This window comes from Camelina sativa, chromosome 16 (genome assembly GCF_000633955.1).
Source record: "Camelina sativa cultivar DH55 chromosome 16, Cs, whole genome shotgun sequence".
In the NCBI taxonomy this organism is placed as follows: domain Eukaryota; kingdom Viridiplantae; phylum Streptophyta; class Magnoliopsida; order Brassicales; family Brassicaceae; genus Camelina; species Camelina sativa.
The window spans coordinates 18,754,499-18,776,862 of record NC_025700.1 but is presented as its reverse complement, the minus strand read 5'-3'; the positions used below and the strand labels follow the sequence as shown (position 1 = coordinate 18,776,862).

The following is a 22,364-nucleotide window of genomic DNA, read 5'->3' as shown; positions in this document are numbered from 1 at the left end:
TGATATGATGTGTCGTCAATATATCTTCTATAGTATTGCCTTTTAAGTATTTTCCTTGATAAAAAGGATTTTTTTTTTAATTGATTTTGAAGTAAGGATATATTTTGGTTTCTTTTTCAAAAAAAAAAAGGATATACATATATTTGGTTTGGGAATATTCTTCTCTTATTCCCGCGTTACCTCCTCCTCACCTTTTTTTATTAAAAACCTTTTACCAAAAAATTTCTAAAAAGGCAAAAAATCGCTCTCGCAACCGTTGGATCTCTATACAAGACCCATGTTTGACCCGTAACATCATCAAATCCAACGGTTAACATAAATGGCTCTATTTTTCTCTCTTCTTCCTTTTTGTTACCTTAAGGTAATATTCCATTGGCATCTCCAATAAAATCCCCCCCTATTGTTTTCCTCTACTTTCATTTTGTATAAATACCTAAACCACATTTCTCTTCTCCTCAAACCAACAAAAACTCAAAGAGAGAGACAAGAGATCCATCAAAAGAAATCACCAATTTTTTCTTGAGAAGAGTTATGGCTTACAAGAGCAATAACAAGAACAACAACATTGTCGTTGTTTTTGACTTCGACAACGTTGATAGCGATAATTGGGTGATCGATGAACTTGGCTTCACTGATTTGTTCAATCAACTTCTTCCCACCATGCCTTGGAACACACTCATGGTTTGTTCTACCTTCTCTGATTTCCTCTGTTTTTCTCATTTTCCTTTTTTTTTTTTCAAATAAACTCAACTCGATTTTTTTCGGTCGTGTATTCGATTATTATCTTGCGATTTCAATCCATTGTAAAATTTTTTGTTATCTTGCAAAGTTTTTGTTTAATACCATCCCGGATTCGAATAAAACCTTAAATTAATGGAAATTGTACAAATTACAAAATAACAGGATCGTATGATGAAGGAGCTTCATGATCAAGGCAAAACCATTGAGGAGATCAAACAAGCCTTGAGAACAATCCCAATCCATCCACGTGTCGTCCCTGCCATCAAATCTGCACATGAATTAGGGTAATCTACGTTATTATTATTTCTAAACAAAAAAAAAATTTGTAACAATCAATTTATGTCTGATATATACATTTTTTTGCTAATCAAATTAGACAAAACCCACCGTTTCTGATCCGATATTTACGGTTCGGTTTTCCAGGTGTGAGCTTAGGATAGTGAGCGACGCAAACATGTTCTTTATAGAGACCATCGTTGAGCATCTCGGGATAAGTGAATTCTTCTCTGAGATTAACTCGAACCCTGGATATGTCGACGAACGTGGCACCTTGAGAATCTCTCCTTACCACGACTTCACTAAAACCCCTCATGGCTGCTCTAATTCCACTTGTCCTCCTAACATGTGCAAGGTACTTTTACATTTATTCTTCTCTTTACGAACGTTACAATTTGTTATTATTTTCCTCCTTATTTTCCACAAAAAGACAAGTGTTTCAAAGTTTGTTAAAAAAATTAAAAGAAGACAAGTGTTTGGACATTAAAATATTATGTTTTGGTCATTTGATGACCGAAAACAGTCTAAACTTGTCATATCTATGGACCCACTTTGGTCGTTTCTGCTACTAAACCTTATTTTAATAATCATATATGTTTACATTTATTTAGGGTTTGATCATTGAGAGGATTCAACAATCTTTAGCTAAAGAAGGAAAGAATAAGATGATATACCTTGGAGATGGAGCTGGTGATTACTGTCCGAGTTTGAAACTAACCGCAGAGGATTATGTGATGCCACGTAAGAATTTCCCGGTGTGGGATCTAATTAGTCAAAATCCGATGCTGATTAAAGCAGCGATTAGAGAATGGACCGATGGCCAAAGCTTGGAGATGATATTAATAGGAATAATCGAGGAGATTAGATTGGAGGAAGAGAAGGAGAAGATGTTGAATAGTACGGAGGCTAACTGCAAGATGCAGACCATCTCTGTAGTCGGGATCAACAGTGTTCATCATGAACCAATATTAATGCCTCGTGCTCTTCGTGTTTCTCAGTCTAGTTAGATGTTTTTTAATTATAGTAAAGGAAGAAGAATATAAACTGTGGTGATTCTTCTGTCCTCTTTTTTCATTTGCTTGATTGTATGCATGTATTCCAAAAAGATTGGAATTTATCCTAACTATTGTGTGACGATAAAATCATATATTACAAGAAATTGTGATTTTTGTTTTTAAAATTATTCATTACCTCTTTTATTTGATTAATAATAACTTAACTTAACCACTTAAATATTCGAACTTCAATTAAGCTAATTAAGGTGATTATTAAAGGTAACGCGAAAACACTATATTTCGAAGAAAAAGAAGACTTATGAAGTTTTTGTTTGGTAATAATATAATCTTGTGGAATGAAATCTCGTCTCACATATGGCTGTTTCGTCGTCATTCATATCACATGTATTTTTGTCACCCTAAAATGTAGTACAATCCTTGATATCCCAAATCTAAAGAATATAATCCCCGTGGCCGTGAGCCATCAACCATGCGGTCCCAAATATCCAAATACGAGAATCATTTTTACACGAATATTCTTCACGGTGTTCCCATAAATAGTGATACGTGTTTCGTTCTTTTTTCATAGTTTAATGGATCATGAATTTTTGTGACAAATGCTGAAACCAGATGCCATTAAGTTTCTTGGCCTATAAAAAAATATTTCGACTGACTTTTATTTTCAACAAAATACACACATCGATTATTAATTACTTCTTTTTCTTTTTTGGTTAATAGCTTAACTTAACCGCTTAAATATTCGAATAAGTTAATCAAGATGATAAAAAAATGGACATTTTTTTGCAAGAATAGACAAAAAAAAAAAAAAAAAAAANCCATCTTTCCTAAAGAAGAGTTCGCCCTAGACGTCAACAAGCTTCAGTTCTCCGTTTACCTTCTCCGGTGGTCGGCGCTTTTCACCACTGCTGTGAGAGGGTACCTTAGTCTCTCTTTTGCTGTTGTTGTTTAGTTCTTTGCTTCCTTTAACTCTTGGATTTCGGTGGAGATTGGCTTCACTTTGGTTGAGACGGAAGATCTTCACGGCGGGACTTGCGAGTTTCGTCGTCGACCAGCTTCTCCTGAGAGAGTTGTTTCGTGGGTCTCCTAGATCTATTTTTTGGAAGATTCGACAGATTTTTGAGTTTCATGGTGATTACCAAAATTTGCTCTCGAATCTGTGGCTGTGGTCTCGCTTGTTTCTTTAGCTTGGTAAGCTAACCTTCTGATATCTTCTTCACCATTGTCTAAAGCTAAATGGAACTGTTTTAGTTTGTTCAATTTCTTGGATTAGTCGTTTAAGTATATGTTTGGCTTTGGACTGGGGAATCGTTTGGCTTGCTTCGAGTCTCAATTTGGGTTTGTGGAGACGGTTGGAAGTGTCATTTTGCAGAGATTTTGCTAGCAATTCCGGATCAGGTAGATCCACGGTATGACTCGAAGAATAAGGTATCTTCTTTGCTAGGTCCTTCCATGTGTTCTTTCGTTCATGTGTTGTTCGATTGGAAGTCGTCAGTGTTGTGTGGTTGTGTTTGCGTTACCCGCCCAGCCTTTACCTTCCTATCACCCTTGTTTATATCGTCCTTCCTTTGATTCCCACAAGGCTTGTTTCCCTCTCTAAGCTTAGGCTCCGTTTTGTTTGAAGAAATGCTAGTCTCCTTTGTCTGCAGTTGGTCCTTCTCATGGTTGTGGTTGATAGCTGTCTCGGTTAGACTTCCCTCCTTGTCTTGCTTTGCAAATCTGTTTAGATTTGATTGCGTTTTGAAGGCTTCTATCTAGACGTTATGGGACGCTGTAGTCGTCGTCGTCGTATCCAGAAACGTTCGAGTCTTGTTTGCTGGGTTATGAAGTTCTTGGTTTTTGCTTCGAGAGATTGGCTCTCATATTGATAGGAGGTGGTGGTTGTTATTTTTGGATTGGCCTCGGGCATCCTTGGTAAAACTCAGCTTCAAGAGCTTCAGAAGAAGAAACATTGCGGTTTGGGACTAGTTTATTTCTTAAAGGTTCATCCTAGTTTGCCTTTGTCTTTAGCTCTTGGGTTCATCCTCTTTCCAAAGTTAAATTTTCCTTTGCTTTGTTGTTTGTTTTCTGTGTTGGTTTCTCTTATGCTTCTGGGAATTTGTACTCGTCCGCCGGCTTTGTTTCTCTTGTTTGAACATTAGACTTCGGGGAAATCTTGTGTTTCGCCGGTTTAAGTTGTATGTCACAATGTATTCCACCTAGTTATATATATATATAAAAAAAACGACCTAGACAACTAATAGATGCAAACAGTATACGACGGCGTTGGTAGCATGGTCTTGTGATATGTTTGAGAACCAAATATCTTGGAATGAAAATAGAGTTTAGTATGCGAGATAACGTGGTCAGATTTTTTTATATATATTTGCTGATACATGAGTTTTCTTTGTTAATTTATATATCATACACAAGTCACTAACGATCTTGACTANAGGCATCCTTGGTAAAACTCAGCTTCAGAAGAAGAAACATTGCGGTTTGGGACTAGTTTATTTCTTAAAGGTTCATCCTAGTTTGCCTTTTCTTTAGCTCTTGGGTTCATCCTCTTTCCAAGGTTAAATTTTCTTTTGCTTTGTTGTTTGTTTTCTGTGTTGGTTTCTCTTATGCTTCCGGGGATTTGTACTCCTCTGCTGGCTTTGTTTTCCTTGTTTGGGCATTAGACTCCGGGGAAACCTTGTCTTCCGCCGGTTTAAGTTGTATGTCACAATGTATTCCATCTAGTTATATATAAAAAAAAATATTGTGATAAAAAAAAGTTAATCAAGATGATTGTGACATATTGGTAACGCAAAAACACTATAATTATGGACTTTTTGTTTGGTAATAATATAATCTCTTGGGGAATGAATTAACGAGGATACACAGATCTAATCATATCAATGATTGATTCGATTAAGTTCATGATTGGGATTCTATATATGTACATAAGTATATTTATATTAATGCCTATTGTAATACCCTAGCTCCGTAGTTGTGTATATAAGCGGCTCTCTAGAATGTAATACAATCATCACTTCAATACATTCTTACATGGTATCAAGAGCATAACGATCCTATACACAAAAAAATAAAAAATAAAAATATTTTCTTTCTTTTCTTTCTTTTCTTTTGCTTCTCCATCATGTCTTTTTCTGATACCTCCTCTCCTGCAGTTGTTACGGATGTTGTCATTGTTAACAATCAAACGTTGCTCAACATCAACATGACTAACATCACCAAGTTGACAGCCATCAACTATCTCATGTGGAAGTTGCAGGTCCAAGCGCTTCTTGCCGGTTATGGTCTTCTTAGCCATCTTGATGGTTCTGGTGAGATTTCTCCCGCTACGCTCACCACCACCGATGTTGTCTCTCCGAATCCCGCTTATGCCATCTGGCTAAGACAGGATCAACTGATTTACAGCTCTCTCCTTTGATCTATATCGCTTTCTGTGCAGTCGATACTCTCCTGCACCACCACCGCTACTGAGATCTGGACGACTCTTGCTGATACCTATGCAAAACCAAGTCGCGGTCATGTTAGACAACTCCGCGAACAATTGAAGACCTGGACCAAGGGCACTCATACCATTGATGAGTACCTCCATGGCATCACTGCTCGACTTGATACTCTTGCTAGTTTGGGACATCCAATTTAGTGCTAATGCTTTCAGTCATCCTCCTCGCTTCCCTTCTAATCATTGTGGTGGTTACAACAACAAACAGCGTAACAACAATTACAACAACAATTCTGATTCCCGCAGTCCGAAACCCTACTTGGGTCGTTGTCAATTCTGCAACACACAAGGTCACTCAGCAAAGCGGTGTCAACAACTTCACAATTGCCTCAACATGTAGGTGCTTCCCAGATGAGTCCGTTCACTCCGTGGCAACCTCTGGCTAATCTTGCACTTGGTTCTCCATACTCCCCTGATCCATGGGTAGTTGACAGTGATGCCACCCATCACATTACGTCAGATCTCCAGAATCTGTCTCTTCATCAGCCATATCATGGCGACACCAGTGTCACCGTTGCCGATGGCTCCACTATTCCCATAACACACACGAGTTCTACTTCTCTACCTGTCCACAATAGACTCTTGCATTTATAAAGTTTTATCTGTTCCCAACATTCATAAAAACTTGATATCCGTATATCGGTTATGTAATGCTAATCAAGTTACAGATGAATTTGCTCATGCGTCTTTTCAGGTGAAGGATCTGAACACGGGGTCCCGTTACACCGCGGCAAAACTAGAAACGACCTCTATGAGTGACCTCTGCCTGTGTCTACTGCGACTGCGTTGCTTGTGTCTCAGAGCTCCAAGACCACTCTTGCTTCCTGGCACTCACGATTGGGACACCCCTCCTCTTTAATTTTAAACAGTCTTGTTTCTACCTTTTCTTTTCTGATATCGTCTTCTCAAAAACTCATGTCTTGCCCCAATTGTTTACTCAATAAAAGTCATAAGCTTCCCTTTTCTCAATCCACTATCACAACCTCTCGTCCTCTTGAAATATTTTTTTCAGATGTTTGGAGTTCACCAATTTTATCCTCTTACAACTACAAATACTACGTTCTTATTGTTAATCACTACACCCGCTACACCTGGCTTTATCCCCTCAAACAAAAATCCCATGTTAAAGGTACATTCATTACCTTCAAGGGTCTGGTAGAGAATCGGTTTCGTGAAAAAATTGGTACCTTATACACGGATAATGGTGGTGAATTTATTGCGTTACGATCGTTTCTATCCAGCCATGGCATCTCTCATCTTACCTCGCCACCTCACACACCAGAACATAATGGAATCTCTGAACGCAAGCATCGTCATGTTGTGGAAACGGGACTCACACTTCTTTCTACCGCTTCAATGCCGAAGACATACTGGCCCTTTGCGTTTGCTGTATCGGTCTACTTGATCAATCGCCTACCTACTTCGGTGCTATCGCTTCAGTCACCATATCAGCACCTGTTTGGTCAAGCTCCCAATTATGATAAACTTCGGATTTTTGGATGCTCGTGTTACTCATGGCTACGTCCGTATAATCGTCACAAACTTGAAGATCGATCTCTCCAATGTGTGTTCTTGGGTTATTCAGCAACTCAAAGTGCGTATTTATGTCTCCATATTCCCACCTCGCGTATCTATGTCTCAAGACATGTCCGTTTTGATGAATCTACTTTTCTATTCTCTCACCTTTCATCTCCAATTGCTCATGGTATATCTCCTGTGGAACCTCCTCTCACGCAGTGGCCAGCTCATACATCAGTACCGGTATCGCCGTTTGTTTTGCCGCAGGAACCCCCTCGTCATGACCTTCACCCATCGTTGTCTCCGTTACCGATCTCACCTCAGGTATTACCTTCTCCGCCTTTGTCTCCTTCTGTTTCTCCCTCCTCTAAGCCCACTGCTCCAAATTATAATGGACTGCATTCCTCAGCCCAGCAACCAACCTTGTCTAATAGCTCCTCCACAAATTTTACCCAACCCTCCAATAATTCAGTTTCACGCCAAGCCTCACCAAACTCGGCCCAACAACAAAAAAACAAATACCATAGCCCATCAAACAACCTCCACAACCTCGGTTCACCAACACTCAAATGTTTTGGCCCGTTCCACTTCACCCTCTTCCTCACAATCCTCCAATCGCACGACCTCTTCCTCCTCATCTTCTCCACCGCCTCCACCGGCCAATGTCGCTGTCCAAATACCACCCACCAATACTCACTCCATGTCCACTCGTGCCAAATCGGGCATCTCCAAACCAAATACCAAATATGCCTTAGCTCTTACTGCTCTTCCCACCACTGAACCTCGACCCGTTGCTCAAGCTCTCAAAGATAAACGTTAGCACGATGTCCACTGAGTTCAATGCTCAGGTTGGTTATCGCACATGGGATCTGGTCCCTCCTCCTCCTCCTTCCACAATGATTGTTGGCTGCCGGTGGATTTTTACGACCAAGTATAATTTCGATGGATATTTAAACCATTATAAAGCACGGCTGGTCGCCAAAGGATATACGCAACGTCCGGGTCTCATTACTCTGCCACATTTAGTCTGGTCATCAAGTCCACCATGATCCGCATAGTTCTCGATGTTGCTGTTAATTTTTCCTAGCCAATACGTCAACTTGACGTCAACAACACCTTTCTCCAAAGCACACTCACAGAGGAAGTGTATATGGAGCAACCGCCAGGATTTGTTGATGTTGATCGCCCATACTACGTCTGTCGACTCCGGAAGGCTGTCTATGGCTTGAAACAGGTCCTCGAGCCTGGTATGTTGAGTTACACACTTATTTAATTCAGTTTGGATTTCACAATTCAGTCTCTGATACATCCTTGTTCATACTCAAGAAAGGCAAGTCTATTTTTTATATGCTAGTATATGTTGATGATATTCTGGTTACCGGTAATGACAATGAATTGCTGCGTCAAACTCTCGATGCTCTTGCCACTCGTTTCTCTGTCAAGGATCATGAAGAATTACATTATTTCTTGGGCATTGAAGCTAAGCGAGGTCCGACAGGTCTTTATATCAGTCAACGAAAATATGTCATTGATTTGTTTACGAAGACAAACATGTTCGGTGCTATACCGGTAACTACACCGATGGCGAAGACACCAAAACTCACATTGCGTTCAGGGACGCCTCTATCGGATCCAACGGAGTTTCATGCTATGGTTGGCAGCCTCTAATACCTTGCCTTTACAAGGCCTGACATTTCCTATGTTGTCAACCCTCTATCACAGTTTATGCATCAACCAACTTCAGATCATTGGACGGCTGCTAAGCGTGTTTTAAGTTACTTGGCTGGCACATCGGATTATGGTATTCTTCTCTACCGTGGGTCCAATCGATCATTACGTGCTTATACGGATGCAGATTGGGCAGGGGATTATGATGATTATGTCTCCACAAATGGGTACATTGTCTACCTTGGTACGCATCCTATCTCATGGTCCTCTAAGAAGCAACAGAGCATTGCCCGCTCCTCTACGGAGGCTGAGTATCGTTCCGTAGCCAACACTTCGACGGAGCTCACCTGGATTTGTTCCCTCTTACAAGAACTTGGTTTATATTTGCCGCGTGTGCCAGTAATATATTGTGATAACATTGGGGCCACATATTTATGTGAAAATCCTGTTTTCCACTCAAGGATGAAACATGTAGCTTTGGATTATCATTTCATCAGAAATCAGGTTCAGTCCGGTGCTTTAAGGGTCGTCCATGTTTCTCCCAGGGATCAGCTAGCGGATGCTCTAACTAAACCACTACCGCGGGCTGCGTTCAGTGAATTTGTCAACAAGATCAGAGTGTCAAGTCCCCCCTCCGTCTTGCGGGGGCGTAATGAGGATACACGGATCTAATCATATCAATGATTGATTCGATTAAGTTCATGATTGGGATTCTATATATGTACATAAGTATATTTACATAAATGTCTATTGTAATATCCTAGCTCTGTAGCTGTGTATATAAGCGGCTCTCTAGAATGTAATACAATCATCACTTCAATACATTCTTACATGAATCTCGTCTCACATATTATGCTGTTTCGTCATATTCATCATGTGTATTTTGTCACCTTAAAAAAGTTGTTACATTAGTACATTTCTTGATATCCCAATTCTAAATCCTTGAATGGCAGTAGATTTTACAATAGTTTATGAATTTTGTTTTTCAAAAAGCTATTTTTTATCCATTCAAGTTCTTAGCCAAAATAGACTCTCTTAAAAATAGGAAAATTAGTTTTTTGGTTTTATTTACAATTCTTAATAGAAACCAAAATCCACTAAATTGAAGATTTTAAGAAAACACTCACGATCTTCTCCTTTTCTTTTATTTATTTTGTAAATAAAAAGTTCAAAAAAAAAACTAATATCTATTGTGAAAACTATAAACCAAAAACTAAAAACCGAAAACCATAATCTAAAAACCATTTAAAAACCAACAACCATTCATGGCCTAAATTTTATGGAATTCACGTGATGAGCCATCAATTAACCATGCGGTCCCAACTATCAAAATACAGAATCATATATCTCGAATCACTCATCATTTAGACACGAATATACTTCACGGTGTTCCCATATAGTGATACGTCGTGCATACGCCATACGTGTATTCGTTTCTTTCATGGTATTAATGGTTTCAAGAATCTTTGTGACAAATGCTGAAGGCAGATGCCATTAAGTTTCTTGGCCTATAAAAAAAAACAGATACTACATATCTAACAATCTAAGTAGTGTCGTAGCTGGAGGTTTACAGTATTAGTATTCCCGTTAACGAGCTTGTTAACAATTTGTGTCGATTAGTATGACTGAAAAAGTGAAAAAAAAAAAAGAAAAGTGTGAAATCTTTTACAAATACGTAACTAAAATAAATCAGATATCTGCCATCAATTTACTTCAATGCCTTTCGTAAATAAATTTGAGGTTTACGAAGCCCACTAAAACCCATAGGTTACATATACACACCTCACATTCCACACATGTATATTCCACCAAACACATTAATCGGCCCATTTACGGCCCACTATTATCATATATACACACAAGATATTTTCAACACAAAAAAAAATTATCAAGTCGGAGAAGCCGTGGAAACGGCGGCGAGATTTTGTAGATTCGATTTAACGACAGTATCCACAAACATCCTCGTATCTTCCTCCGTGTTACCTTTTGGTATATCAACAATGTATGACTCCAAAACCACACTGTACACTCTCTTCTTCTTATCCTTCTCCAAGACGACGAACTCGTTAACCGATGTAACCGACCGGTAATTATTTAACCGGTGCTCTCCTCCAAGAACACGAAAACTCAAGATCCGCTTCGCTTCATCTAGAGCTTCGAGTATCTCAACGCTTGTCGACGCTGGGAGACCAGACACGACGCTGACTTCTCTTATGGTCCCAACTTTAATCTCGTTACCGTTGTTACCTCTGATGGTGCAACTCTTGATGAAGTGTTTGTATTTGTTTGGATTGGCGAAGTCTCGGACGAATCTCCATATGGCGTTTGCTGGTGCGTCTACGCGGTGTGTTATGAGGGACGTGCACGTGTTTGACGATCTTGGGAACGTGTGGTGTGTTCGGATGATAGAGTCTAGTGTTGAGAACTCTTCCTTCGTTAATCCGTATGGTGTCGACGATGATGTTGTTGTTGATGATGATGATGATGGACCATGGATTGGAGCAAGATCATTAGGGTTCATGGTTTAATTTGGGGTGTACTTTTGAGAAGAAAGGTGTGTAACGAAGATATAGCTATATGACTGATTCTATATATAGAATATGTTAATGGAGATTTGATATATATTGATATTGTGTTTGACTAATGCTGGAGTTGAGCTGCACTAATAAATTGCCTTTGTTATTCGGCTTTTTTAGAAAAATTCGGTGTGAAAATGTGAACGTGACATCAAATCTCATTATTATATGACTCATTGGATCCTTCAGGAGCTACCTATAGATCATCTTTTTAGATTTAAAAAACAAAATAAAGCATCTAAAATGGAATCTAATCAAAATTTGTTAATTTAGTATGATATGCAAGACGTAGAAGAAAGATCTATGCCCCTATTTAGGGTGTATATATAGTGGAAGAAAAGTTTGTTATTCTCTTAGAAAGAATGTGTAAAACCACAATATATGCAAAGTGGAATGACTCTAGTGCAAGCAACAACATCATGGGCGGCGTTGGTTGTATTGTTGTATGCAAGTTGCTTATAAATTTAACAAAATCGAAATCACAAAGAAAAAAGGAAATGAGTTGAGCCCATGTCCAATTTACAACAACACAACACAATTGGTTTTGAGGCTTTTTTAGCAAATTTTTAGACCAAGTCCATTACTCTTATCGGCACGTGATGTGCACGTGAGAACGAAGTTACAAAGTTGAGCTGTTGAGATAAGCAATAGCAACATCAAGTTAGGAACTCGATCGGTATATTTCAACTTCTTGTTGTGACTTTTATGTAGTAACAGAGACAGTTTCTTATGTAAATGTTGATTGGTTTGAAAGTTACAATCAGTCTCTGACGGTGTGATATATAAACCCGGCATTAAGTTTCACTGGAACCGGTTTAGAGGTTGAATTTATTTAGACCGGTCATAACCGGTTTGATTTATTTCCGCCACGAAATTGGCAGAGACGACGAACGGAACGGAAGGGACGATGGCGATGACAAGCAGGCGTAGCTGGCCATCATCAATGGGAAGACATCAACTGGATTTCGTGTTGCTTCTTGTAGCTGTCGGAATCTCCGTTCCTCTCTTCGCTCTTCTTCCTTCACTGTCTCTGCTTCCTTCACTACCTCGGGGAGAGAAGGTAATCAAGATTCGTACTTTATCTCCTAATTGCTTCTTGTTTGTCTACTCTTTTGGGTATTCGTGCACAAAAGAGAGAGTCTTGGTACTTTTCAACTACTAGAGTGGATGCATACCTTCAACTACCAAGCAATTTATGTTAATATGGATCTCATTTCATGTAAAAAGTTGTTAACTTTCATCTCAAAAGTTGCAGATAATAACATCATCTCGGAAGTTTTATATCAAAGATGACATTTTTTGGAAAGATGGAATTGCTTTTCAGATCATTGGTGGTGATTTGCATTACTTTCGTGTTCTTCCTGAGGTACTGACTGACGTACTGTGCCCTTTCTGTTGATGTTTAGAATATATATGATTGATGACGTAATGCTAGAATTATGGATGCAGTACTGGGAAGATCGGCTTCTAAAAGCCAAGACTCTAGGCCTTAATACTATTCAAGTATACGTTCCTTGGAATCTGCATGAGCCAAAGCCTGGAATGATGGTTTTTGAGGGTATTGGTGATCTTGTGTCCTTTCTTAAGCTGTGTCAGAAACTAGATTTTCTGGTTATGTTGCGCGCAGGACCTTATATATGTGGAGGTCTGTGTTAATTTCACTCTTGTGTATGTTGTTGAGTTAATACCAATGTTTTCACCTTATCTTGTGGAAGATTTGCTTTTACACAGAAACTATTGCTGAAAAATGTTTTCGTCTCCGTTGCAGAATGGGATTTGGGGGGATTTCCTGCTTGGGTACTTGCTGTGAAACCACGTCTCCAACTAAGGACATCAGATCCGGCATATCTTAAGTTGGTAAGTTATCAGTTAAATGAAGCAATTAGTAGATAACTGGAGTTATCCATCATCTGCATGCTAGAGTTCTCAATTATTATCTTTGCAGTAATTAACAAGAAAAATTATGTGGTGAATTTTGGAAAATGAGTGGAAGTTATGATCACGTTTTCACAATTTATAGAAGAGAAAGGCTGTTTTTATGCAAACTAACAATAAAAAGCCCCATTATTCTGTAGACTGTTGTTATGCATTATGTTCAAAGTAGAGTTATTCATGAGGAAACATATCACAGGTTGAAAGATGGTGGGATGTTCTGTTACCGAAGGTATTTCCTCTGCTTTACAGCAACGGGGGTCCTGTTATAATGGTTCAGGTACATGATCAACAGCGATGGTCGACTTTGTAATTTATCTTGATCTGGTATTCTAGTGATTGCTGGATAATTGCAGTTGATAGATGTGTCGGCTTCATTACTGAGTAGCCTAACTAAGTTAAACTTTTGGATGAATTTTTTAAATAAGATGTCTTTGTGTATAGTTTCCTTAGACTGGAACACTATGGTTGACCAATGTGAAGCTAGGGCCCAAGTCCCTGTCATAGATCTCTTAAATTAGCAAGCTTGTTTACTAAATGTAGGCTACTTTTTGCAGATTGAAAATGAATATGGTTCATATGGAAATGACAAAGCCTATCTTCGTAATCTAGTTAGTATGGCTAGGGGACACCTGGGGGATGACATTATTGTGTAAGACTTAATTTCTTTGGTTTCTACTCCAGTGAACTATGTACCCTGTTACTTTCTGTTTTAGTTTGCTTAGGGTGAATTTTTATGTGCGCCTTGAAATTCTCTTAAGAATTGCATCTCATGTGTTGGCTCTCGTTTGTTACCGGTAATATTTATTAGTGTTTTGTTCTGCACCTTAAAACCATCTTTCTGTGAAAATAGATTGTGTTGAGTTTCCAAGTTAAATCACCTAAGCAGTTCTTGGTTAAGTAAGAACGTTTCTTGTTTCTCATAATGAATAATCTTTTAGGTACACAACAGATGGAGGGAGAAGAGAAACTCTTGAGAAAGGAACTGTCCCTGCGGATGATGTCTACTCAGATATATAGTATGTGCTTCCTCTGCATCCATGATTCATAGTAAACTGAATAATGGTCTGTGTATGACGTTGATATATAACAATGACGAGCAACTTCTTTCTCTGATAGCTGTTGATTTCACAACCGGTGATGATCCCTGGCCAATATTTGAATTGCAAAAGAAGTTTAATGCTCCAGGAAGATCACCTCCACTTTCCTCGTGAGTCTCTTCTCCTCCCACCCTTCTACTTCTGCTGTGAATTAATTTTGTCATTTAGATCTACTGAGTTTTTTGTTACAGGGAGTTCTATACTGGTTGGCTCACGCATTGGGGTGAGAAGATTGCAAAAACTGATGCTGAATTTACAGCAGCTTCTCTTGAAAAAATACTATCTCGAAATGGTTCTGCTGTGCTTTATGTATGTGCTTAAATTGTTTTTGCGTATCAGTGTTTACCAGATAGGGATTCACGATGATAGTGAGGATTGTGTAATGTGATGTTCAGATGGTGCATGGAGGAACAAACTTTGGTTTCTACAATGGCGCAAATACTGGCTCTACAGAATTCGACTATAAACCTGATCTGACATCCTACGACTATGTAGGGCAAATTCACATCATTACCTGCTACTATTACAAATACTTAACTATAAGTAGTAATAGTTTTATTTTTGTCATTTCAGGATGCTCCCATTAAGGAGTCTGGTGACATAGATAATCCAAAATTCCAAGGTTTGATCTTATGATTGCTTTTAGCGATTTTGCAGTCTTACTTTGTTTCCTTAATAACCTTTGTGCTATTTGCAGCTCTTCAGAGAGTGATTAAGAAGTACAATGCTGTACCACACTCCATTACCCCCTCCAAGCAACTGAAAGCGTATGGTTCTATCAAGATGCAGATGACAACATCGCTATTTGATTTAGTTAGTATGACGGATCCTGCAGATGTGATCACCTCCTCCAACCCAATTTCAATGGAATCTGCTGGACAGGTATGTAATATCAATTGTCTATATTCCTTATATCTGGCGGAGCAGCCTAAGCGTTTCCCCACTCACCATGAAATGGTCTAATACTATTGCCCTTTCTATAAAGTGATTTTCTATTGTCTTGCTCCCAGATGTTCGGATTTCTTTTATATGAATCTTCATACATCACAAAAAAGAGTGGGAATATACTAAAAATACCCAAGGTATTAGCCTCTGTTTCCTTTCGTCTGTATCCAATGGAAATATGTAAACATAGTTTCAATCATGGTAAAAATAGAATATAGGATACATAAATCCAGAAGCAGTATAAGGGTCATCGTCTAACATGATGAGTTGCAGGTTCATGACAGAGCTCAAGTGTTTGTTTCGTGCTTTTCCCAAGATGTTGATGTGAGAGTACTGAGATACATTGGTACAACTGAGAGATGGAACAACCAACCTCTTTCTCTTCCAATTACTGAGTGTAATTCCAACACTAGCTTATTTATTCTGGTAAAAAATCCATAAATCCTCAGAGTGCTCCTGTTTTCCAACTCTTTACCTCTATAAGGACTCTTTAGCTCTACTGAGTGCTCCTGTTTCTTGTAGGTTGAAAACATGGGTCGTGTAAATTACGGGCCATATATCTTTGATGAGAAGGTAAGTCTCATTTTACAAACATTTCTTATTCAGATTTTTTTTCTAGATCACTTCTTATACCAAAGTGAATTTGATATTCACAGGTGTCAAAATTTTGAAATCTACGGTAGCCTTTTACATTAGCCAGGCAGCTCGTTCAAAAGGTTTACTTTGTAGTTTGTATTACATTTCAGGGTATTTTGTCTTCGGTTTATCTAGATGGTCAAATTCTCCATGGGTGGAAGATGATACCAATTCCTTTTCACAACCTGAATCAAATGCCAAATCCCAGTTTCGAGATGCATTGTACCAAAAAGAGAAGTGAGCAGTTCAATCTTACTAATGGTTAGTGCTCTAATTTTTTTAAGCATTGAGTTAAGAATGAAAGATGTTTTTCTCCTGTGTTCAATATCTACTAGTAGGGGCATGAATGAAACTAATTGGTTCTTAATTATGCCCATAACTTTAGATGTCAGTCAAAAGGAACCAGCGCTGTTTGCTGGTGAGTTCTTTATCGACAGTGCAGAAGAAATCAAAGACACATATCTATCATTCAACGGTTGGGGTAAAGGAGTTGCTTTTGTCAATAAATTCAACATCGGAAGATATTGGCCGGTAAAAGCTCTGTCCTCACATCCCCTATAAAGCTTCATCCAATGCACAGTCTCTCTTACACATGATACTTTTTTGCAGTCTGTTGGACCGCAGTGCAACCTCTATGTTCCTGCGCCGCTTCTTAAACCTGGCAAAAATACCTTGGTATGTGAACATGAGATTTGACCCTTTTTCGCTAGTTAGGACAGAGGAATGGAACCATTTTCTTGTTTGGAAACCAAAGAGTCTCTCTATATATATCCTCATCATTCCAGTTCCAGCCATTACTTAGATTGGTTGAAAACTTTTGCAGGTGATTTTCGAGTTGGAATCTCCACATCTAGAGCTTTGGCTGGAGTCAGTGGATATGCAAGACTTCACATGCGGTTCAAATGATTCCAAAGTTAATCAATTGTAGCCGGTCAGTTCATCCTCCTTCCATCTACCACTTCCTCTATTAGCAATCAGAGCAGTTAACTCGTTACCAATACGCGCCACTATTCCAAATCATATGTTAGATGATAAAATATTTAAAATCGACTTTGAAAATTTTATTAATGTATTTTTTTATAAAATCCAGACCCGATTAAAATGATTTCATGGTCCAAAAAACATTTCCAAGTCCGAATCCAAAAATTTTATCAAAAGAAAAAAGAATATAAATAACTTAACCAAAACATTAATAAATGATTAGATAATCCTACCAATAATAGATGTTATCCACATAAATAAAAATGGTACATACACTAGAAAAATATAATCCAATTAGACCAATAGAAAATCCAATTAAACACTGGAAAAATAAAAACTATAAAATCAACTAAAATCTGATCAAAATATAATTATTCCTAACAGATAATATCTGATTATATAATGAATTCTCTAAAATTAAAAAAAAATTTGCTATTGTTAGTACTCTATTTAACAAACAAAATCTCTCTGAAAACATAACCATATCCTCCGAAAATTTCTCTATCCACAACTCTCTCCACGATCCTCTCTCTCGTTCCCCTTCTCTTAAGGAGAAAATCAAGGAACAGGAACCTCTGGGAAACCCTAAAACTTCCATATATCCCAAACCATAAAAACCCTAATGTCCTTCAGCGCTCACTCCGGTGGCTCCACGATAGCGTGCGCTGCCTGTAAATACCAAAGGAAAAAGTGTACAAAGAACTGTATTCTTGCTCCTTATTTCCCACAAGATCGCCCAAAGCAGTTTCTGAACGCTCATAAACTCTTTGGAGTAAGCAACATCACCAAGATGATCAAAGGAGTCGAAGAATCTCAACGAGACATCGCTATGCAGAACCTTATCTACCACGCTAACGCTCGTGCCCTAGATCCAATAGGAGGGCTTTACAGGGTTATGTGTGACCTTAAGCGCAAGATCGAGTGTTGTCAAGCTGAGCTTAACTTTACTCATCAGCAGATCGCTATGTGTCGCTCTCTAGCTCATCAGCAGGAGCAAAGGCAAAGGCAAGATCTTCCCTTCGGATGCTATTCCTACGGAGAACTATTACAACAAGAAGATGAATACGTTAATGTCGACGGTTATGGCTTTCAGAACGTGCAACAACATCAAGAGATGCAGCAGCAGGAGAGTCCGATCAATTACGAGATGTTATTGAAGATGCCCGAACAAACCAGCAAGGTTAAGCTTGAGGAGAGAACAACAATCTCTGATCAGGAACAAAACAATCTATTGAGGCAGATACTCATGTCATCGTCGCCCATCAATTAGAAGTTTTTAGTCCCTTAGTCTTATGTTCAGGTTTAGGTTTTCTAGTTTTTCGTTAACATCTTGCTATAGGATTTATCGTATTTCTTGTATTTCTCAGAATTTGCAAAGGTAGCAAAGCATTAATATAATGTTCTCTTTAGCTACCTAATATGTCACAATCGAGTTTCGTAAGACAAGTTAATCAGGCCAGGACGGAAAGGATAGTATTTCAAGCAGAAATCATGATCAACATTTCACGCAAGCCTTTAAAAAAACCAAAAGACATTTCACACAAGCAACAAGACCGATTGCAAAATAGGGTTACACACACAGTTCATTAGACAATATGATCCTATACTTCAATGAATCGAATATCAAAATAGCCAGAGGAAGAGACAGAGAGAGATATTCTCCAACACAAATTCCACAACAGAGTTATCTGGTACGAAGATTGTCTACGATAAAAAGCTGAATCCGCAAACTAAACACCAGCATTGTTTCCAAGTCTCTTCCGAAGTATCTTGACTCCCATGTATCTGCAAAGATTAACAAAATCCTCTGTTTATATATTGAATTATAAGGAAACCTCTGATTCATTATGTTGGTATTCGATTTACCTTCCCATCATCATAAGCGTAGCTTGAGGGTTGGTTCCTGGAGACTCGTCAAACGTGGAACCATCAACAACTCTGAGCCTGTCGACACCAAGAACTTTGCGGTTAGGGCTCACAACTTTACCCACAAGACATCCACCATGGTAATGCCAGATTGTGACAACTGTGTCTTTGCAGAACTGAGCCATTGATTCGGTATCATTTAGTTGCTTTGGCCTTAGATTGATGTTTGCCTTGACGCTTAAGCTAAGCATCTTGTGTACGTTTTCCTTCTCGCACTGTGTGTAGTTTAGGTAGCGCTTAGACGTCACTACTTTGGAAACCAGACGAATGGCTTCAACACAGCGTTGGAGATCCACCGGGTGTTTGAAGTAATTGAAGGTGACTGAAGGGTTGTCATCTACATTCGTGTTGACCAAGCTCAAATGCCCTCTAGAGAGTGGGTAAGCTAGTTTCTCCAAGATGAAACTTCCATTGAACGATTCTTGAAGTTGGTATTTGTTTCTTCTAGTGTAAGCTTGCGTTGCTTCTGGTTTCCTCTGCTTTGTAGGAATGGTAGAAAACAATTCATTCTGCATGAAAAATCAAAGCACCATTACATCAAACCACATTTTCCTAAAAAGACATTAAGAGCAAAATTAATTAGTCTATGGTTACCTTGCCCGACATAATCCCATAGTGAGTATGAATACTCTGAGAGGATTGCCCAAAGCCAGTGCTAGCTTCAATATACACACCCAACTTTGTAATTCCAACAGTCTGTATAAGAGACTGCTCTATAGGCGCCTTTGAAGGCACCAAGATCGTGTTCATGGGATTATCAGCCATTCCTTTACCTACATGCTCATTCTCTAGAACCACAGGAATCTTCAGCCTCTGAAGCTCCTTCTTAGGACCAATCCCACTTAACATGAGCATCTGTGGTGACCCCATGGCTCCACTAGATAAGATCACTTCACTTCCCTTTCTATTCGAAAGAAGAGCCTGGTGTTGATTACCATTTTCGTCTTTGAATATCACTCCTGTTACTCTAGGCCTTGTTCCTAAACCCAAAAACCAAACAAAGTTAAAAAAACCTTTTCAACCTTCTAACGATTTGGTAGACACAAAAATTTATCAGTACCGGAAGTGTCAAAGACGATTTTTTGCACAGTAGCATAGATCAAGACTCTAAGCTTCTGAGGGTTAGCGTAAGCGAGAAGCTCCGCAGAGGTATGACGTCGGCCAAATCTGTCGAAAATTGTACCGCCGATTTTGGTTCCGGAGACGTGATCGTAAGTGAAGCCATTGAAAGGTCTGACTCCGACCTCTAAAAGACTGTCTCTTAGAGCTTTCTGCCATAAAGTTAACTTGGGCTGATGAACGATCTCTCTCTCCACCCACGGATACGACTCCTTCACTAGCTTCGGATCCCATCCTGCTCGCTTCACAAACCTGAATGTGACAATAAGCCTTCATTAGATAAAAAAAACCTAGGAAAAAAGTAAGTAAAATATGAAATTATTGCAAATTTTACTTAAAGGGAGAATTTATTAGTTACAAATAATGTTAGTTTGATATGTGTGAAATATATTGAAAGACAAGGTCCTATCAATGGCCCCGTTATTATTAATAAGAAAACATAACATTCTCGATCGGTGCGTTTTCATAAATGTTACATATATCTATCATAAGGACACGAGGCATCGACTACACCAATAATGATTTTATTTATTTATTCTCGTATATTTATTATTTTAGACTTACGCATCATCGGCTCTGGAGTAAAAACCGGCGTTAATACAAGAACCACCGCCGAGAACTCTAGCGCGAGCGTTGTAAACGCCGTCAGTGGAAACAAACGCCTGTGACGCGGAGGTAGCTGACGTGTCAGCAAGTCCGATGTGGAAGTTCCTGAGGAAAGAAACGTTCGCGTTTGTAAACGGAACGCCACCTCTTTCCAAAACAAGAACGTTAAAATTCTGCGACAGCGTTGCGGCGAGAGGACAGCCTGCGGTTCCGCCGCCGATGACTATGTAGTCGTAAGACGAATCTTGACCGTTGGATGAGAAGGATGATGACGAAGACGATGAGAATGTGCTTGCTTTATCGATGAATGTGTATCTGTATGGATTAAACTTCTCTTTACCTACAAAATAATGTTATTATTTTTATTATTTCTGTCAGTTTATTTAAAATAATGATGAAGTAGTTGGTAGTAGAAGTAAATACACCATTAAATGTGTGTTAGCAGAACATAACCCAAGAAACAACACAACAGTTGCGCGTAAAAAAGACTGTACTGTTACTTTCCTGATCACTCCAGATTCGGTCATGATGTATCCAAGAAACAGAGTTCTTTTTTTAATTACATATCAAGAAACAGAAGGAGAAGCTTAAATGCTTAATACGAAAAAGTTCGAACATATAATGAGCGCAAGAACTACGCAGAATCGTCTACGACTAAGAGAGAGACGAAAAAAAAAAAAAGAGTTTACAACAAAACCAACACTAAGAAGAAAAAATTAAGTTAAACTCTGTGATGAGCATCATGTTTAGTCAAGACTCAAGAGAGGAAGAGAGAAGTGAGGAGTGGTGACCTTTAGAAGCAGTGGAGGAGAGAGAAGCCGGGAGACAGAGAAGAAGAGCAAAGAGAAAGAGCTTGAGAGCCATTGGAGACTGCAGAAACCAAAACTTGAAGAGCTTTTTCTTTTATTTTTTAATTATTATTTGCTTCTGCATCAACTTCTTATGTGGCTTTTCATGAATGGTCTTGTTTTGTGTGTTTCCTTCTCCTATAAATAACACTAACGATCCAACAGAGCAACTATATTAATTACAACCACATGTGTCTCTATATGTTGTTACATATAATACATATATGTACCCATTTCTACGAATGTACGTATTATTACACATGGTATACATCGAGGTTTTTGGTTAGACAACAACACTCAGTAAAACATTATGCAGTAAAATAAATAAGTTGGTAATAAATAGATTGTGGTGGTCTACACTTGAACGTTAAATTTTGATTTCTGGGTGTGTCCCATTTTTGTCGAAAATAGTAAATGAAAAAGACGTGTGATCATCTTACTCAATTAATTGTTCCCTCATTTCCTCATAAATATAGTTACCGAACAAAAATTGTTTTTACTTGTAGATAGTAGTAACTTGATTTACCCATTGTTAACAAACTTAAACTAGACTTACAGTTACAGAACTGTTTGTTGGAAGTTGCAAGCAAGCCATTGAAATTAATGATAACTACTTCATTACAAAGTACAAATCACAATCAAATATTCAAATTACATTTTCGATAGTATTTATCAGAGAAAAAGACTTATAAAAAGGGTTGCTATCAGATTACCTAGGTGATAAACACGAATTTAATTAAAAGGCTTCTCCTTAGTACATCTAAACTCGTGTCCCACGACTCTGTTTTGATATTTGGGACCAGCTGTAAAAACAGTATGATTAGTAAATATAGTATACATACAGGTATAGTATCATATAAAAACAAATTAGAGATAGTAAAAAGTGATAGTTGTACAGCTTGTCGATCTGTGTCATTAATGGCGATATGAAAACGATTGAAGTAGGAAGTATGGTAGCCGTTGGATCAAAGACTTCATGGATT

At 38.5% G+C, this 22,364-nt stretch overlaps 5 protein-coding genes across 8 annotated transcripts; 3 read left to right on the top strand and 2 right to left on the bottom strand.

Annotated features, from left to right (window-relative positions):
- On the top strand, window positions 154–2,182 carry LOC104751153 (inorganic pyrophosphatase 1-like). The gene is made up of 4 exons (XM_010473045.2): window positions 154–681; window positions 904–1,025; window positions 1,165–1,372; window positions 1,629–2,182. The coding sequence occupies exons 1-4, from the start codon at window positions 532–534 to the stop codon at window positions 2,022–2,024; spliced, it is 876 nt and encodes a 291-aa protein (XP_010471347.1). The 5' UTR covers window positions 154–531; the 3' UTR covers window positions 2,025–2,182.
- Window positions 10,450–11,439, bottom strand: LOC104751152 (abscisic acid receptor PYL3). Its single transcript, XM_010473044.2, has one exon. The coding sequence runs from the start codon at window positions 11,231–11,233 to the stop codon at window positions 10,601–10,603; it is 633 nt and encodes a 210-aa protein (XP_010471346.1). The 5' UTR covers window positions 11,234–11,439; the 3' UTR covers window positions 10,450–10,600.
- LOC104751150 (beta-galactosidase 17-like) lies at window positions 11,992–17,911 on the top strand. Of its 4 annotated transcripts, XM_010473040.2 has the most exons (20): window positions 12,011–12,348; window positions 12,538–12,654; window positions 12,738–12,933; window positions 13,057–13,145; window positions 13,420–13,500; window positions 13,778–13,872; window positions 14,162–14,232; window positions 14,340–14,430; window positions 14,512–14,629; window positions 14,716–14,811; window positions 14,894–14,942; window positions 15,018–15,202; window positions 15,331–15,402; window positions 15,539–15,691; window positions 15,788–15,838; window positions 16,012–16,162; window positions 16,287–16,432; window positions 16,511–16,576; window positions 16,725–16,832; window positions 17,841–17,911. In XM_010473040.2, exons 1-19 carry the CDS (start codon window positions 12,196–12,198, stop codon window positions 16,827–16,829), a joined length of 2,085 nt encoding a protein of 694 aa, XP_010471342.1. In that variant the 5' UTR covers window positions 12,011–12,195; the 3' UTR covers window positions 16,830–16,832; window positions 17,841–17,911. The 4 variants fall into 4 exon arrangements, with proteins under 4 accessions (XP_010471344.1, XP_010471342.1, XP_010471341.1 ...); XM_010473039.2 differs by lacking the exon at window positions 17,841–17,911 and having other exon boundaries at window positions 12,015–12,348; window positions 16,725–17,006; XM_010473041.2 differs by lacking the exon at window positions 17,841–17,911 and having other exon boundaries at window positions 12,017–12,348; window positions 12,544–12,654; window positions 16,725–17,006.
- On the top strand, window positions 17,093–18,295 carry LOC104751151 (LOB domain-containing protein 7). Its single transcript, XM_010473043.1, has one exon. The coding sequence runs from the start codon at window positions 17,505–17,507 to the stop codon at window positions 18,150–18,152; it is 648 nt and encodes a 215-aa protein (XP_010471345.1). The 5' UTR covers window positions 17,093–17,504; the 3' UTR covers window positions 18,153–18,295.
- Window positions 18,375–21,505, bottom strand: LOC104751148 (protein HOTHEAD-like). The gene is made up of 6 exons (XM_010473038.2): window positions 21,325–21,505; window positions 20,492–20,873; window positions 19,869–20,179; window positions 19,403–19,788; window positions 18,749–19,317; window positions 18,375–18,667 (listed from the first exon to the last, which is right to left on the bottom strand). The coding sequence occupies exons 1-6, from the start codon at window positions 21,395–21,397 to the stop codon at window positions 18,613–18,615; spliced, it is 1,776 nt and encodes a 591-aa protein (XP_010471340.1). The 5' UTR covers window positions 21,398–21,505; the 3' UTR covers window positions 18,375–18,612.

What these genes read in the sequence shown, in the direction of transcription:
- LOC104751148 (XM_010473038.2), bottom strand. Translation starts at nt 21,397, where the DNA reads ATGGCTCTCAAGCTCTTTCTCTTTGCTCTTCTTCTCTGTCTCCCGGCT. An exon ending in TACTCCAGAGCCGATGATGC is followed by an intron (nt 20,180 to 20,491) that starts GTAAGTCTAAAA and finishes TGTCACATTCAG; the next exon opens with GTTTGTGAAGCGAGCAGGAT. An exon ending in ATGGGATTATGTCGGGCAAG is followed by an intron (nt 19,318 to 19,402) that starts GTAACCATAGAC and finishes TTTTTCATGCAG; the next exon opens with AATGAATTGTTTTCTACCAT.
- LOC104751150 (XM_010473040.2), top strand. Translation starts at nt 12,196, where the DNA reads ATGGCGATGACAAGCAGGCGTAGCTGGCCATCATCAATGGGAAGACAT. An exon ending in ACTTTCGTGTTCTTCCTGAG is followed by an intron (nt 12,655 to 12,737) that starts GTACTGACTGAC and finishes TTATGGATGCAG; the next exon opens with TACTGGGAAGATCGGCTTCT. An exon ending in ACACTAGCTTATTTATTCTG is followed by an intron (nt 15,692 to 15,787) that starts GTAAAAAATCCA and finishes TGTTTCTTGTAG; the next exon opens with GTTGAAAACATGGGTCGTGT.
- LOC104751153 (XM_010473045.2), top strand. Translation starts at nt 532, where the DNA reads ATGGCTTACAAGAGCAATAACAAGAACAACAACATTGTCGTTGTTTTT. An exon ending in TGCCTTGGAACACACTCATG is followed by an intron (nt 682 to 903) that starts GTTTGTTCTACC and finishes ACAAAATAACAG; the next exon opens with GATCGTATGATGAAGGAGCT. An exon ending in GTCCTCCTAACATGTGCAAG is followed by an intron (nt 1,373 to 1,628) that starts GTACTTTTACAT and finishes ACATTTATTTAG; the next exon opens with GGTTTGATCATTGAGAGGAT.
- LOC104751151 (XM_010473043.1), top strand. Translation starts at nt 17,505, where the DNA reads ATGTCCTTCAGCGCTCACTCCGGTGGCTCCACGATAGCGTGCGCTGCC.
- LOC104751152 (XM_010473044.2), bottom strand. Translation starts at nt 11,233, where the DNA reads ATGAACCCTAATGATCTTGCTCCAATCCATGGTCCATCATCATCATCA.